At 46.1% G+C, this 13696-nt stretch overlaps 7 protein-coding genes across 8 annotated transcripts; 3 read left to right on the top strand and 4 right to left on the bottom strand.

Moving 5' to 3' along the window:
• Positions 1-13: 13 nt before the first annotated feature.
• Positions 14-571, bottom strand: LOC6525067. Its single transcript, XM_002100870.3, has 3 exons — positions 428-571; positions 257-365; positions 14-182 (listed from the first exon to the last, which is right to left on the bottom strand). The coding sequence occupies exons 1-3, from the start codon at positions 492-494 to the stop codon at positions 92-94; spliced, it is 267 nt and encodes an 88-aa protein (XP_002100906.1). The 5' UTR covers positions 495-571; the 3' UTR covers positions 14-91.
• A 130-nt stretch (positions 572-701) lies between these two features.
• Positions 702-1357, bottom strand: LOC6525066. The gene is made up of 2 exons (XM_002100869.4): positions 1044-1357; positions 702-986 (listed from the first exon to the last, which is right to left on the bottom strand). The coding sequence occupies exons 1-2, from the start codon at positions 1340-1342 to the stop codon at positions 878-880; spliced, it is 408 nt and encodes a 135-aa protein (XP_002100905.2). The 5' UTR covers positions 1343-1357; the 3' UTR covers positions 702-877.
• An 827-nt stretch (positions 1358-2184) lies between these two features.
• Positions 2185-3309, top strand: LOC6525065. 2 transcript variants are annotated; one of them, XM_002100868.4, is made up of 4 exons: positions 2216-2437; positions 2504-2706; positions 2819-2951; positions 3011-3309. In XM_002100868.4, exons 2-4 carry the CDS (start codon positions 2613-2615, stop codon positions 3129-3131), a joined length of 348 nt encoding a protein of 115 aa, XP_002100904.1. In that variant the 5' UTR covers positions 2216-2437; positions 2504-2612; the 3' UTR covers positions 3132-3309. The 2 variants fall into 2 exon arrangements, with proteins under 2 accessions (XP_039228847.1, XP_002100904.1); XM_039372913.1 differs by lacking the exon at positions 2504-2706 and having other exon boundaries at positions 2185-2437.
• A 393-nt stretch (positions 3310-3702) lies between these two features.
• On the top strand, positions 3703-4402 carry LOC6525064. Its single transcript, XM_002100867.3, has 3 exons — positions 3703-3854; positions 3925-4087; positions 4205-4402. Exons 1-3 carry the CDS (start codon positions 3761-3763, stop codon positions 4284-4286), a joined length of 339 nt encoding a protein of 112 aa, XP_002100903.2. The 5' UTR covers positions 3703-3760; the 3' UTR covers positions 4287-4402.
• A 335-nt stretch (positions 4403-4737) lies between these two features.
• Positions 4738-8342, bottom strand: LOC6525063 (GTP-binding nuclear protein Ran). Its single transcript, XM_002100866.3, has 3 exons — positions 8218-8342; positions 5592-6091; positions 4738-5470 (listed from the first exon to the last, which is right to left on the bottom strand). The coding sequence occupies exons 2-3, from the start codon at positions 6024-6026 to the stop codon at positions 5255-5257; spliced, it is 651 nt and encodes a 216-aa protein (XP_002100902.1). The 5' UTR covers positions 6027-6091; positions 8218-8342; the 3' UTR covers positions 4738-5254.
• A 456-nt stretch (positions 8343-8798) lies between these two features.
• LOC6525062 lies at positions 8799-12487 on the top strand. The gene is made up of 4 exons (XM_002100865.4): positions 8799-9220; positions 9303-9338; positions 10051-11539; positions 11726-12487. Exons 1-4 carry the CDS (start codon positions 9083-9085, stop codon positions 11866-11868), a joined length of 1806 nt encoding a protein of 601 aa, XP_002100901.1. The 5' UTR covers positions 8799-9082; the 3' UTR covers positions 11869-12487.
• Positions 12445-13341, bottom strand: LOC6525061 (protein quiver). The gene is made up of 2 exons (XM_002100864.3): positions 13169-13341; positions 12445-12950 (listed from the first exon to the last, which is right to left on the bottom strand). Exons 1-2 carry the CDS (start codon positions 13227-13229, stop codon positions 12559-12561), a joined length of 453 nt encoding a protein of 150 aa, XP_002100900.1. The 5' UTR covers positions 13230-13341; the 3' UTR covers positions 12445-12558.
• Positions 13342-13696: the final 355 nt, after the last annotated feature.

The following is a 13696-nucleotide window of genomic DNA, read 5'->3' as shown; positions in this document are numbered from 1 at the left end:
CTCATTTAAGGTATCTACTTCAAAGTTCTATATTGTATATTTAGTTTTCATAGTTATTTGTTTACATTTACAGTGCGAGTTGAAGGCGTTGTTAGCAGTTGAAATAGGGACAGCAGCCGGGAAAGGGTTTGCTCAGGTCCTCTTCCATTTTGCAGGGCTTTAATGAGGCCACGGCAGGACATCTGGATGGCAGAGATGGATGAGATGGATGAGTCAAGGCGGGATCCATGTACACTTCCTGTAACTAACTACTCACCCCACGGCAGTTACCGCATTGCGTCCCGCACAGGTGTACTGCAGGCAGCGACCTTCCGGAGTGTACTTCTCTCCGGCATTGAACTTATGACCAGCGAAATTGCAATCCGCTACGGATGACAAAGGACATGCGGGTTAGAATCGGTGGTGTCACACCACTGAATCCACTTACCGGCGAACACCAGCAGCGAGTGGGCGCCCAACACGAGCAGGCAGAGTACGAACGTGACCGATTTCATATTTGGTAGCTAACTGATCCGGCGATCGCTCAGCTGTCCGACTATATAGTTATGCTGGTTTGGGGTGCGCCAGCGATTAGACTGAAGGGTCAAGATCCCCGTGCTCCGGCGATTGCGTCGACAGGGGTCCACGGGTTTATCAAAAAGGTGGAAAATTCTCGTCGCGAATAGATTCGTTCTGGCTGCTGGCTAGCAAAACAGCTGCAGTTTCAGTGATAACTTCATTAGTTGTCAAATGATAGTTTTATTTAAATTAAGATTATATGCTTATAACTAAAGAATAGTACTTGGACAGACATTGCTACAAGATCAATGGCCTATAGCTAATAGCCAGGCTAAAACGAGATAGTATTTCAAAGCAGATCGATGTTTATGACCTACATCTAGTACTCGTCGGAGCACTCCAGTTGGGGGCAGCACTCGGGGTACTTGAAGTCATAGTCGTTGGGGGAGAGATGGCAGCCAGGTCGCGGCCAGGGCTGTTTGTCGCAGCTGGAAGGGATTAAGGGGGTCTATAGTGATGGCTTTTGGCCAAATCTCAACACTTACTGGTGTATCAGCAGCAGATAGTCGTCGGTGCACTCCAGGCGTATGCAGTAGCCCTGCTGTCCGGAGGGCAGAACGGAACCATGGAGTGGCACGGCCACGTCCAGCTCCTCGTAGAGGCAGTGCTCCGGCATGGTTGGGTGCTGCGTGTGACCACGATACTGGGTGCTGAACCCATTGCCGGCCACCGACGCCGCCAGCAGACAGGCCACAAAAGCGCACCAGAAAGTTGGCGACATCGAAGGTGCTGCGGACATGGTTGCTCTCGTTGTGGAATAGCATTGGGCCGTCGACGAAGCCATCTCTTATAGGCGGCCCAGCCGGCAGGGCGCGTCTTATCAGCTGCCTATCACCGCGCTCGTGATTCGATTTCGGCTGGGTTTGCCTTGCTCTCGATCTGGAAACGGAGGAAGTGGTGCGCCACGTTATCGAACTGCTGGCACTCGAGGATGTTGGCCTAGACCAGGAAACTTATAACTTGAGCAAATGATATCAGTATTTATTGGTTGCTGCAAACGTAATTAGTTTCTCAACTAACAAATATTGGTTAACTAAAAATAAACCTTAAGTAGTAAACAATTTCTGGGAATTCCACTAGGATTACCAGCGCAAATTAATAACTATCAATGGTCTATCATTACAACTGCTGTACCAGCTAACTATAAGATGCGATAAGCACTATCATAACTAGTGAGCCAATCTGATGTCCATGCTTAGAAGCACTTGGATTACGAGTTCCGGTGGGAAGCGTGGACTTGACTCCATTCCATTCCATACCATGTACCATCCAAATCGAATCACGGTGGGATTAATTAATGCAAATACAGTCTAGTCCCAGCCACAATGCACTTGCACTCGTGAGTCCCATTAAATTTGCATAAATGTATCTGGGTATTACGTACCCGGGAATCAAGTGTTGTGTGCTCAGCGTACACTGAGAGAAATGAATGTGGGAGGTGGCACCTGCCACTGTAGCATAGGGAATACTAGTTAAAAGCGGAAAACTGGAAACTATTACAATGATATTCGAGGTAAATAATCAAGTTTTCTTTCAGTCTTTGGGTTCGCCCGCTTTCTGCCAGTGTAGCTGGCCGATATTCGGTTGCACAAAAGAGTTATTTGCGTGCTGCGATTACTTTTCAACCTTGCCACAGTTTCTCGAACCGTGTCACTTGGCTGTCACTTGGATACCGCCCTCCAAGCTCCACTCCGCTGCAGTCCGATCCCCGCCAGAAACAGAAACAGAACCAGAACCAAAGCCAGAGCTCACTCTCGCTTTCACGGCTGGCTTAATTAATTTAAATTTTTAATTTAAACTAGAGCTGGTGGAGCGGACGCCTTAAGTCGTCGGCAAACAAAACAAAAGCCACAGATGCTATCTGGTTGTGCACACACATGTACGGCACTTGGTTTTATTATTAATTTTATATAAAAGCAACAACAATTAATTGTAATTGACTCAGTCGCACGGGCAGCGCACAACCGCCAAGTCGGCTTTGGATTTCGAGAAATCGGAGTGGTACCTTCAGTTCCTTTCCCCAAAACATCTCGTCCTTCACTCACTTGGCGACCATGCGAACCGGAGTCGCTTGTCTCCTGCTGCTCCTGGGCATCTGTGGAGCCGCCAGGGCGGATCTCACCTACCGCGGCAATGCAGTGCATCCAGGTCACTAAGAATTGGATATTATACTCGATAGCAGGGCATCTATATGCTAGATACTAGATAATGATACTATACCGAAAGATGATAACGAACATTGTGTGCTCTGCGCTTCCAGATTATCCCGGCCAGTGCTACTACGAGGAGCTCAACCAGGCCATACCCAAAAAACAGTCCTACAAGCCCATCAATCGCGAGGGCTACTGCCAATCCATTTACTGCAGACCAGACTATGTCCTCGAAATTGGCTAGTAAGTTTATAGGAAATATATCTTATAGTTAATCATTACCATTATCATATTCACTCCAGCTGCGGTCGCCACAATCTGGTGCCCACGGAGCAGTGCAAGATCGCCTCGGATATGCGACGCACCTTTCCCGAGTGCTGTCCCAAGTTGGTTTGCCAGGAGTCCGAGAGCAACTACATCTAGGCTAGGATGCTGTCCTGGCTGCTTGGTAGTATTCCTACTTGATAGTATCGATATTTTTATTTCGTTAAATGCTAAATGTTATCTGTAAGTTCATTGTGTATTTATATTGATAGGTTTATTGTTGTATGTTTTTGATATGCTTGCCAGAAATATATATATGTATCTATTTGTACAAAACCCCAAGATTTTTCTTTAAATAAAACTATTTGTTCTTAAATTTTCTGTTTTTTTTTTTGGGATTTGTTCCCAGATGAAAGTACTCATTTCTTGCCCACTAATTACTTCTGGTCATGACCCATTACTTCTGGTACATGATCCATTACTTCTGGTCATGACCCATTACTTCTGGTACATGATCCATTACTTCTGGTACATGACCCATCACTTCTGGTACATGACCCATTTGTACACCTTTCCACGAACCCAAAGGCCACACACTTTTTGGAAACTACGCATCTGACCACCCGGGCAATTAGGCAATTAGCAAGTGCCAGCAGAATCCCACTCAATCAAGCTGAAAATGCAAATCACGACTGCTAATTCGCAAACGAGCCGCGTTCCAAGTGGCTCTTCCTATAAATAGGTAACGGACTGGCCAGCGCTCGGTTCAGTCTCGTCTCCGCCGCCCAATGATGCACAACCCAAACGGATCCAACTGGCTGCTGGCCGCCCTGCTGCTGGCGCTCCTGCTGCCGGAGGCACTGCTGCCCACCGCCGATGCGGGTGAGCTGTGCATGATGTCTCCATGGTACTCCCCCGTTTGGTGATATATATATATATACATTGTACACAGTCAGCGAACCCGTGTGCACCTACCGCAACTCCGAGGATGAGACCATCTTTCTCAAGTACCTGCCGCTGCTGAGACGGGGACAGGACTACGTGGACTTTGGCAAGGATGGCAAGTGCCTCAAGCGGGCCATCTGCACGGATACCTTCAAGACCATCGTGGAGGAGTAAGTACCCAAGTGTGCCACTGGGAGATGCGCAGTTCCAGCTGCGATTTGCATATGCCATCTCGATGGGTATGGTTTCGTTAAGTATTCTAAGCTCCAGTTGATGACTCTTTGCAGCTGTGGTCAGCAGAAGATCACTTGTGCCAACAAGGACCGCTTCACCGGAGTTTTCCCGGGCTGCTGCCTCAAGTGTCCCTAACACCGAGCGGAGTTTCATCAAGAAAAGTGAAAAGTAAACAGTAAACGATTAGACACTTCTGTGTGGAATATATGCTAGCACTCAAATAAAGGGTATACAATAACTAGTGATAATAAGTTGTGATAATTTCCCTCTCCTCTTTCACTTTCATTGCAAGTCCAGCCATTCGTTTAGTTTTTTTCGACGTTTATTTTTTATTTCTTTAGTTTCTTAGATTAATAACATGTGGATGTGGATTCGGCGGCCTGTCTATAGGTTTTCTCATAGTTTTCAGTGTTTTCTGTAGTATTATTATTTCCTTTGCTATCCTTTGGGACTCAGTTCATTAGCCAGCTGTTGCGCTCTCGCTCGCTCCCGTGCGCAGAGCATGCCGTCTCGCTTCTTTCTAACATGCACACTATTGGTTTTTTTTTGAAGTTACTCGCGTTTTGAGTGGAAAAGAACATCGTTGTTGCAAGTTTTAAAAAAATACGTGTTGCGACTCTTTATTTGCTCTGGGATTTCGGGTATGTTGTGTTCGCTTCTCTACCATTTCAATGACAATTTAATTTTTTCTTTTTTTGCCAAAAGCCAACGCATAAGGAAACAAACAAAAAAAAAAAAATCAATTATAACCGACTTATCAATGAGTGGGGATCTAAAAATTAATTACGATCGACGGCAGAAGGGCTCTGCTGGCAGGGCGTGTTGATGTTCAAAGGTCGATCGAATTTAAGCTGCTGGCACTTCAATGGTGTACAGATGGTATACTATTGCTGATGCTCCTATATTCCGTAGCTGTTGAGGTGACTGCATTGCTCTGCTCCAACTTCCTGTTCCTGTTCGTCTTGCCCTTACTCGCTTGACTTGCTGTCTGTGTGTGTTTGTTTGTTGGTTGTGATTCAGTGTTGCGTGTTACGTGTTGTGTGTGTGTGTGTGGTGTGTGTTCGTGCAAGCCGGCCATCTCTCTCAGTTAACTATAAATAGGCTTATAGATCCTCGTCCTCGTCGGGCAGGGCGGTCGCCTGGGCCTCCTGCAAGTCCCGCTCGATCTGCGCCTGCCAATCCTTGTCCATCTTAACCTCGGGCGGCAGCAGGGCTGGCATGGCGACGAACTCCAGGTTGGGATCACCAACCAGCTTGCGTGCCAGCCACAGGAATGGTTTCTCGAAGTTGTAGTTCGATTTGGCAGAAATGTCGTAATACTGTGTGACAAAAAAGATACAGGATTTAGTCTCATGATCATGATTTCTTTGTAGAGATCTTGAATTATTCAGCTAGCATTCAATTAGATCGCTCAGCTTTTGGGTTTGGAACAACACTCACCTGCAAGTTCTTCTTTCGGTGGAAGACGATGCTCTTCGCTTTCACCTTGCGGTCCTTGATGTCGACTTTGTTGCCACAGAGGACGATTGGGATGTTCTCGCAGACGCGGACCAGATCGCGATGCCAGTTGGGCACGTTCTTGTAGGTGACACGCGAGGTAACATCGAACATGATGACGGCGCACTGGCCCTGAATGTAGTAGCCATCGCGAAGACCTCCGAACTTCTCCTGGCCAGCGGTATCCCACACATTGAAACGGATGGCGCCGCGATTGGTGTGGAAGATCAGCGGATGCACCTCCACGCCCAGTGTGGCCACGTACTTCTTCTCGAACTCGCCGGTCATGTGGCGCTTGACGAAGGTGGTCTTGCCGGTGCCTCCATCGCCGACGAGCACGCACTTGAATGTGGGTATATCCTGACCTTCCTGAGCCATCCTGCTAAGCACTCGGTGTCTTCGTTATACGCGGAACTTCTGGACTTCAACGACGGAACAGTGAGCTGCAGATTGGACGATTGGAGGATTGCGTTTGGCTGGTTAGCAACTTGCAACTACTTTATATATTCCTATGCTATATATGTATATAAATAGCAACTTGGGCAGGCACAGGAGCAGGGTGTGTTTGGCGAGGATGTTGTTGGTTCGGCGAGCGCCAGGCGACTGACTGCGAATCCTGCGAGCTGTCCAAAATGTGACGTGCACAAAGGATGCCAGAGAAAGCCCGCCAAGGACGGCGACCAGCTGTTCGGCGAGGAGCGAGCAGGATAACGACAAAGGACACTGCAGCTGCTGCTCCCGCTGAGCCCGCAAGGATAAGGAGCCGAGGCGACGGCCAGAGCGAGATGGCCATAGGGGCTGCCTGCGAGTGCAGGTAAGCAGAAATTCCAGGCGCACCAAACAACACCAAGCAACAACAGTATGAGCGAAGAAGATGGGAAGGCAGCAAATGTCAGGGAGGCGGAAGGACATGCTCTGCAGGCAATCGGCAATCACACATCCTCGCACATTCCCACCACGTTTATGCGCCGCCCAAAACAATTTGGCACACAAAGGACACCCGGAAGACACACGAATCTGACCCACAATTGACCTAGGCATAGGCATACTAATTTAAACCCGAGCAAAAAACAACTTATATGGTTTTTGAACCTTGTGAGTAAAAGTACACAATAAGGAAATGCTGATATTTCTGTTCGCAAATAAGTTGCGCGCATAAACGCTTGGCATCATTTGTAGAATTTCCTTTGTAGAAGTGGAGAAATTCAAAATATTAGATGAAGAGTACAATGTAAACAAAAATTGCATGTTAAACTAATGTTTATCTACTTTGAAAACTATATTCACATTTAGTTATCATTTACTGCAGAATGAGAACAAATACAGTCAAAGATTAATTAATTAATTATTGGTAAACAGAATGAAATGACCATTTATGTTTTTATTTATCAACATAAATTAAACAATAAAGTCCTTTCTGAGGGAACTAACAAGCTCGTCAATAAGGATACTAGTTATTTGCATATTTTGTGGCCTAAACAAGATCAATTTTGTCACCTTTGCCAATTTGGAATGAAGTGATTAATTTGAATGGGAATATTTCGTAAAACTCTGAAATTGGCCATTGGTGACTCAGTCCTTCGGAAACTGATATGATTTACTTTTAAGGATGGCAAGATTGTGAAATTCCTGCGCATCACACCACCAGTGCTGCCCGTAAATGCGGGAATTTCTTTATTTTGAGTGCCGCCTGTAACGCCGGCAAATTACAAGCACACACACACACAGACAAACACATGCACTCGCATCGGTGAGAACCTGTGGACGCTGCAAAGCGCGCCAAAAAAAAATGCCGACATACAAATAATGCTGTGTTTTCTTGCTCATTTGCTGGCTGGCGACGAGCGCAGCAGTCGCGATTCACGTGAAAATCGCCAATCGCATTTAAATTCTAAATAACAAATCAAATTCTAACACACATACGCACACACACACACACACGCACAGTAGCAAACACACGCAGACAGACGGCGACGTTGACGTCGCTGCCGGCGGAAGAAACATGAAGCAAATTCATTGCCGTTTTTTTTTTTTTTGCGATTCATGTTTAACCTCACAAAATGCGAATGGCATGGCAATCGGCGAGAACCTTTCAATGGCCAAAGGACAAGGGCATTTCCTCCGATTCAACGTGGAGTATTTTGGAGCTGCCAGTCCTGACCGGCCAGCGTTTTCCACTGACGAGATTGCCATGGTCGGAAAAGCGGGGAAAACAGCACGAGGCGGCACCACGTCGTTTTCTTTTTTGGCTGGGAAATCTCTGGAAGCTCCGTGCGCAAGTTGGTTTCTTTAACAGCAGCCGGCATTTTGCCTTATTGGCCGGCTGGATATAGTGGCCGGAAGCCGAATGGGCGATGCCCAGTTGGACAAGCAGCAGAAGCCGCAGGCCCGGGAATAAGCCGCAGAATTCCCAGCGAAGCGACGCCGTCGTCCATATTGCACGCGGATTTGGGGCGTCATTGGCGTCATGCCGCATATGCCCAGCACTCATTCACATTACTCTGGCACATTGGCCATGCTGCCAGCGAATTTGCACACAATTTAACGCACATTTTGTGGTTCTACTTACATGTTGCTCGAAATTCCTCGCAAATCACAACTTTCTTTTTTGCCGAAGCACAACGCAGTGCTGCCAGATTGGATTTTAATATCGGTGTTGTCTTGATGTTTTCGTTATCGGGCAGTGTGACCGTGCGATTGGCGATAAGTTATAAATTCAGGCACTTTGTTATATACCATCCACACCAATTTGAATTATTACCAATATTCCATATGTATGGTGTGAAACTATATACCCCACCTTTCACTTTATTTTATTTCTAAATATGATTGTATTGATCATAAAAAATATTTTATATGATATTTGCTGTATAACCGCTTACAAATATCGTCGTTCATCTCAGGACCATTAATGAGGTCTTGACATGTCATGAATTTAAATACAATAAATACCCAGCTTCTTTGCCACTGCTACAAAAAAGTCTCCTTGCATTTCCCACTGCACCTAAATACCTAAATATAACATATAAAGATATAAACGCGCATCCAGCTGAAGAATTCGCAAATCGTTCCTTGTAAATTGAGCTATGGATTCCCCCTGCTAACAGCTTTGTGCAGCACATCTTATCATTCAATTATCGATCTGGCATCGCTGCCAGTTGATGCAACACATTTTTTTTTTGTTTTGAATATTAAATTAACCGTGAATTCTGAGGCTCCTTGCACTTCCCAGATATCGGTCACGAATATAGTGATCCATATTCATAACTTTCCACCCACTTCCGGTTTCAATTCGGCCCCCCCAAAATTCGCCATCGCCCAGAACGCCGCCAATGAAATCCCACAAGTGAATCAATCGCAAAGCATCCAAATCAGTCGCGTGCGTGATTCGTACGATATCGGTCGTTATATAGCCGCCATATAATCGGACCAAGATGAGCGGGACCCACAAGGAGCACAAGTACACCAAGTTCAGGTACTACATGGAGAAGTGCTACGTGCTGCCGCTGGAGCTGAAAAACGACATCATCTACTGCCAGCGTGCGCTGCGCGACTTCCTCAAGGTCCACGGGGTTAGTACATCTTGGGGACATCACTTCCCTGCGAACACCACACCTAATTTGTTTCCTTTGTCTTTGTTCTCCACTTCCGCAGTTGGTCTCGGATGTCTTCAAGGAGCAGGCGGATGCGGTGGGTTAACGCAAGAAGACTTCAAGACTTCTTTGTCCTTTGTTCCCATCGCCACATGAACCCCAATCCCCCCGGGTGAAGGTGGACCCGTAGAACACCTGCATCAGCATGCCTACCCCCCATGAAAAAAAAAACACCCACAGAGTTTCCAACACAAAGAACTGTATGTAGATGAAGCTACGAAACGTAGCTCTTAGTTTAGTTTTTCATTTTTAAGAAACTGATGTACACACGAGGATTTTGTTTAGAGTTGGGTTAGAAACTTCCAGTTGGAGAGGAAACTGCGTCTTAAGCACTACTCATAATTGGGTCAAATGTATTTATTTCCGCAGGAACCACGTTCACCATTCGCAGTATTTTGTCACAATTACTTTCACTTTTTAACCTTAAACTTGTTTTTTTTTTTTTTTTTGCCATGAAGACATATGTATAAGCAATACATATGTAAGCAAATCCATCCGATTATACGCTCTATATAAGCAAGTCTTACAGATTTCTTAACAACATTAATCCGCACATTCTTTTACTTCGCATTATTTCCATATTTACCTCCGTGCGTCCTTACCCACCACCTCAATTTTAATTAATATATATACCCTATTTTGCTCTGTGCTTCTGGCCATAAGCGGTTTTAATGGCCATTAGCACCTGTGATTCCACCTCACAATTAGCTAGACACTTAATGTGACACTCACGCTCTTGCCACCATTAGGATCCCGTGCAGATGCGCCGCATCTTGGACGAACTGGAGGAGGAGGTGTACGAGATCAATGGCGAGCAGCAGTTCCTGCTGATGCGTCTGAACGACGATCTGGAGGGATTCTGCATTAAGCTGAAGGAGAACAACATTGCCTCCCTGCCGGAAATGGCCAATGAGTACGTTTCCGCCCAGATAGTGCCTTTGATCGCCGATTCCAACTACAAGATCACTCCGCAATCGGTGATGGCTCGGGACAACGAGGAGATGCTCATCCGCAAGCACTTTCTTCTCAGCCAGGACGACGATGCGGGTGTGCCGCCGCTGAAGCTCAGCGAATTGGACGAGAATATACCGCTGATGCTGGCTCCGCCAGTTAGGGGATTGGGTCAGCAGATCGCCGCCGTTCAGCCGCAGGTGAATTGGCCCAAAGTCGAGGAGGCACCAGCGCCAGTGCCGCCGCCACAATCACAGTCGGAGTTGATAAAACGGTCGCTGGATTCGACGGCGCCCAAGCGGAGGAATATCACCTGCAGCTCACCGCCGCCTTTGGCGCCCATAACGAAAACAGTAGTGGCTGCGGTGCCATTAGTACCTCCAGCACAATCACAAAATCCTCCGATGGACTTTGAGGTTGTGGCGCAGAGCCGCAAGAACTTGCATCAGGCATTGAAAAGGGCCAGAAAGACGAAACAGCAACCCCGTTTGTTCGACGAAGAGGAGGATATGGAGATCACCAGTTTGGAGAACAGTCGCAAGAACAAGACCAGCGAGGGCAGGAAGACACCGCCATCGCTGGAGCTAACAAATGCTGCTACCAATCAGGCAGCCAATGCTCTGGCCAAGAAATCCGTGCCACAAATGCCTAGTCAGGGGACGGCGAAAAACAATTCTGTAAAGACTAGAAACACGAGCAGAAAATCTTCGCCAACGCCCACATCCAATACACAGCCGCAGCCAGCGGGTTCGCCGTCCGGCAGCTCCGATGATTCCAGTGCTGAACTGCAGCAGGAGCAGCAAAGGCTCTTCGCATCCGCCGCCCAGTGGCGAGATGAGCCGCGCGAGAGCCGCACCCTGCCGACAGAGTACGGCCAGGAGACGTTCCTCGGCCTCTTTGGCCTCTACACGCCGGAAGTGCTCAAGAAGCTGAACCAACGTCACTCGAAGCGCAAGCGTCGCACCGTTCAGAATGCCAGCGGTGTGGATTTCCATTATGGCCAGCAGTTGAATGCCATGGACACGTTGGTACTGGGCGTTCGTGGTCACAAAAAAACCAAGGAGAAGTCTGAATTCTTGCTATCGCCGAATGAGAAGCGGCTGCAGGCAAACTCCAAGAGGGCGTACACACGCAAGAGCAAGTCGCCGGACAAGGTTACGGACAAGAGCAGCGCAGCCGGAGGTTCTGCCGCGTCGGGAACTGCGGTCTCACCCTGTCAGCATGGAGATGGCGGCGCCTCCAAATGCCGAAAGTGCCGCGAGTGCAGGGAATGCAAACGGCGTGTGGGTGAGTCACCAACTTGGTTATTTTATGAGCCACTCGAATGGCACGTCAACTGCTCCGATGACCTCAATATTTGTTTATTTGAGTTAGTTTTCTTGAATTTGAGATATATTTGAAAATACTTAAGATCTTTGGTTAATTTATTTATTTATTTAATTGTAATTACCTTTCTTTTTGCGTGTGTTCCAGAGCCCGAAGCGATGTACTGCCACTTATGCAGCGGATTTTACCACATGGACTGCCACGAGGCCACCAAAAATCGCCAGCAAATCCAGCTGCAGAACTCTCGCTGTCCGCCATGCTTGCGGGAGCAAGATAAGTTGGAAAAGTAGAGTGATACCAAGTAGACAGGATGTCGGGTTTTCACAATGGAATGTGAATTCTTGGATGATTTAGTTGCCTCCTCAGTCCACTGGACATGGGCATTTATTAGACGCCTCCCTTTGCTCCTTGTTGTGGCTCCGCCAGTTGAAAGTTTTACGTTCGGCTTATATACACTTTTTTCTATTTCTTGAGCAAGGACGAGGGATAATATTGAATTTAATTTTTTTTCCTGCACTTTCAAATTAAAGTTAAAGTCTTAGTTAAGTTTGTATATGCATGTGCATACGCAAAAGTGATTTAATTAAATATATGAATATTATATTTTTGTTCTTTTCGAGAAGAATCGAGCATGTGGCGTTTCTTTCTCTGTTTCACTGATAGCAGATTGACCCGAACTCGGGATCTATGTCTTATCTCGTCTGCAGGGCATAGGTGACATTTAATTCCATGTAATCATGGGTACATCTTAAATGCATATAAGCGTGGTGATTCCTTTGTTTGAGGTCGGACTGGGCCTTGCCTGAGTGAAGGATCCGTGGATCCAAGAAAACTGGCATAAAATCTTAAACAGCAAGAACATTCGATTTTAAATATTAACAAAATATAGTTTGTATTTCTCGAACAGTAGATATTGCATTTCGTGTTGATGAGTATTGAAAAATGTATATACATTGCCGGCTAAAAGCACAGAAAGCAGTCTAGTTTCGGATCCGCTGGAGCAGCCAGGCGAGCAGCGGTAGAACGGGGATCAGCATCATCGGTGGTGCAATGGACCAGCTCCTCGTGCCGTTGCACAGGTCGCCCTGGCAGAAGCACATGTACACCTTCTTGTAGTTGTAGATGGTGTCCGCACAGCGGTCCATGTTGTCATCCGGACCGCGCTGCACGCACATCCGCTGGATGGCCAGGTCGTAGTCATCGATGGCATAGGCGCCGCCGCCCTCGATCACCTTGCCGCACCAGCCGCTGGCGCATGGGATGGCCGCCACTCCCGGCTCCTGCTCCACATCCGTCGCATTGAAAGTAAAGGGGTCCTTGCAGCTGCCCAATTCTCCGCGGGATCGGCACTGATAGCAGCGGCGCAGGAGGCCTACAATTTAAAAATAAAAAATATTAAAAACACTGTATAATTCAAAATTTAAATTATGCTATTTTACAATTATATTAGGCAAATTTAAAAACAATGTAACGGAAATTTTGTTCTTAATTGATTTTGGCCGTTTTCCCCATGTGAAAATCCAATTGGATCACACACACATACCACATATGCAGCTTAAACAAAAGACTTCAACGAGAACACGAACTCACCATCGATTGAGACCAGACTTATGAGGAAAATCACAGACAAAAAGAGGCTAGTGGAGTGCATGATCCCTTGTTCCTATTTCGCCTACTTACTAATCAATAATGATAATAACGAATAATGGTAACAATATGCAAATGTTAAGATCAAGAAAGATCAATCGTAAATAAGTGTTACCAGACGAAGAAATCGCAATAGCACTAAAAGAGTAAAAAGCTTTTATAGATATATATTGTTTTGAATACAAAAAAATATTTTATGTAAAATATATGTTTGCTAGATCTTAACAATTATTTGTTCATAAAAGTTATATCATTCATAGATAAAGCTTAACTGCACATTATTTTTAAATAATTTTTAGGTAGCAGACTGTAAATAATTTATCGATGGTATTGCAACTATCGATGTTTAATAGAATTTTGCTAAATACTGAAAATTATAACTTTTTACCACAGCGCCATCTATTGGAAATCTGAAAAAAGTTCACAACAAAGCGACATCTATAAAAAGCGTCAAATCGTTACTGAAATTTT

The sequence above is a fragment of the Drosophila yakuba genome, chromosome X (assembly GCF_016746365.2).
Source record: "Drosophila yakuba strain Tai18E2 chromosome X, Prin_Dyak_Tai18E2_2.1, whole genome shotgun sequence".
Lineage (NCBI taxonomy): Eukaryota > Metazoa > Arthropoda > Insecta > Diptera > Drosophilidae > Drosophila > Drosophila yakuba.
Note: the sequence above shows the minus strand (reverse complement) of the source record. Positions and strands in the feature narration are given on the sequence as shown.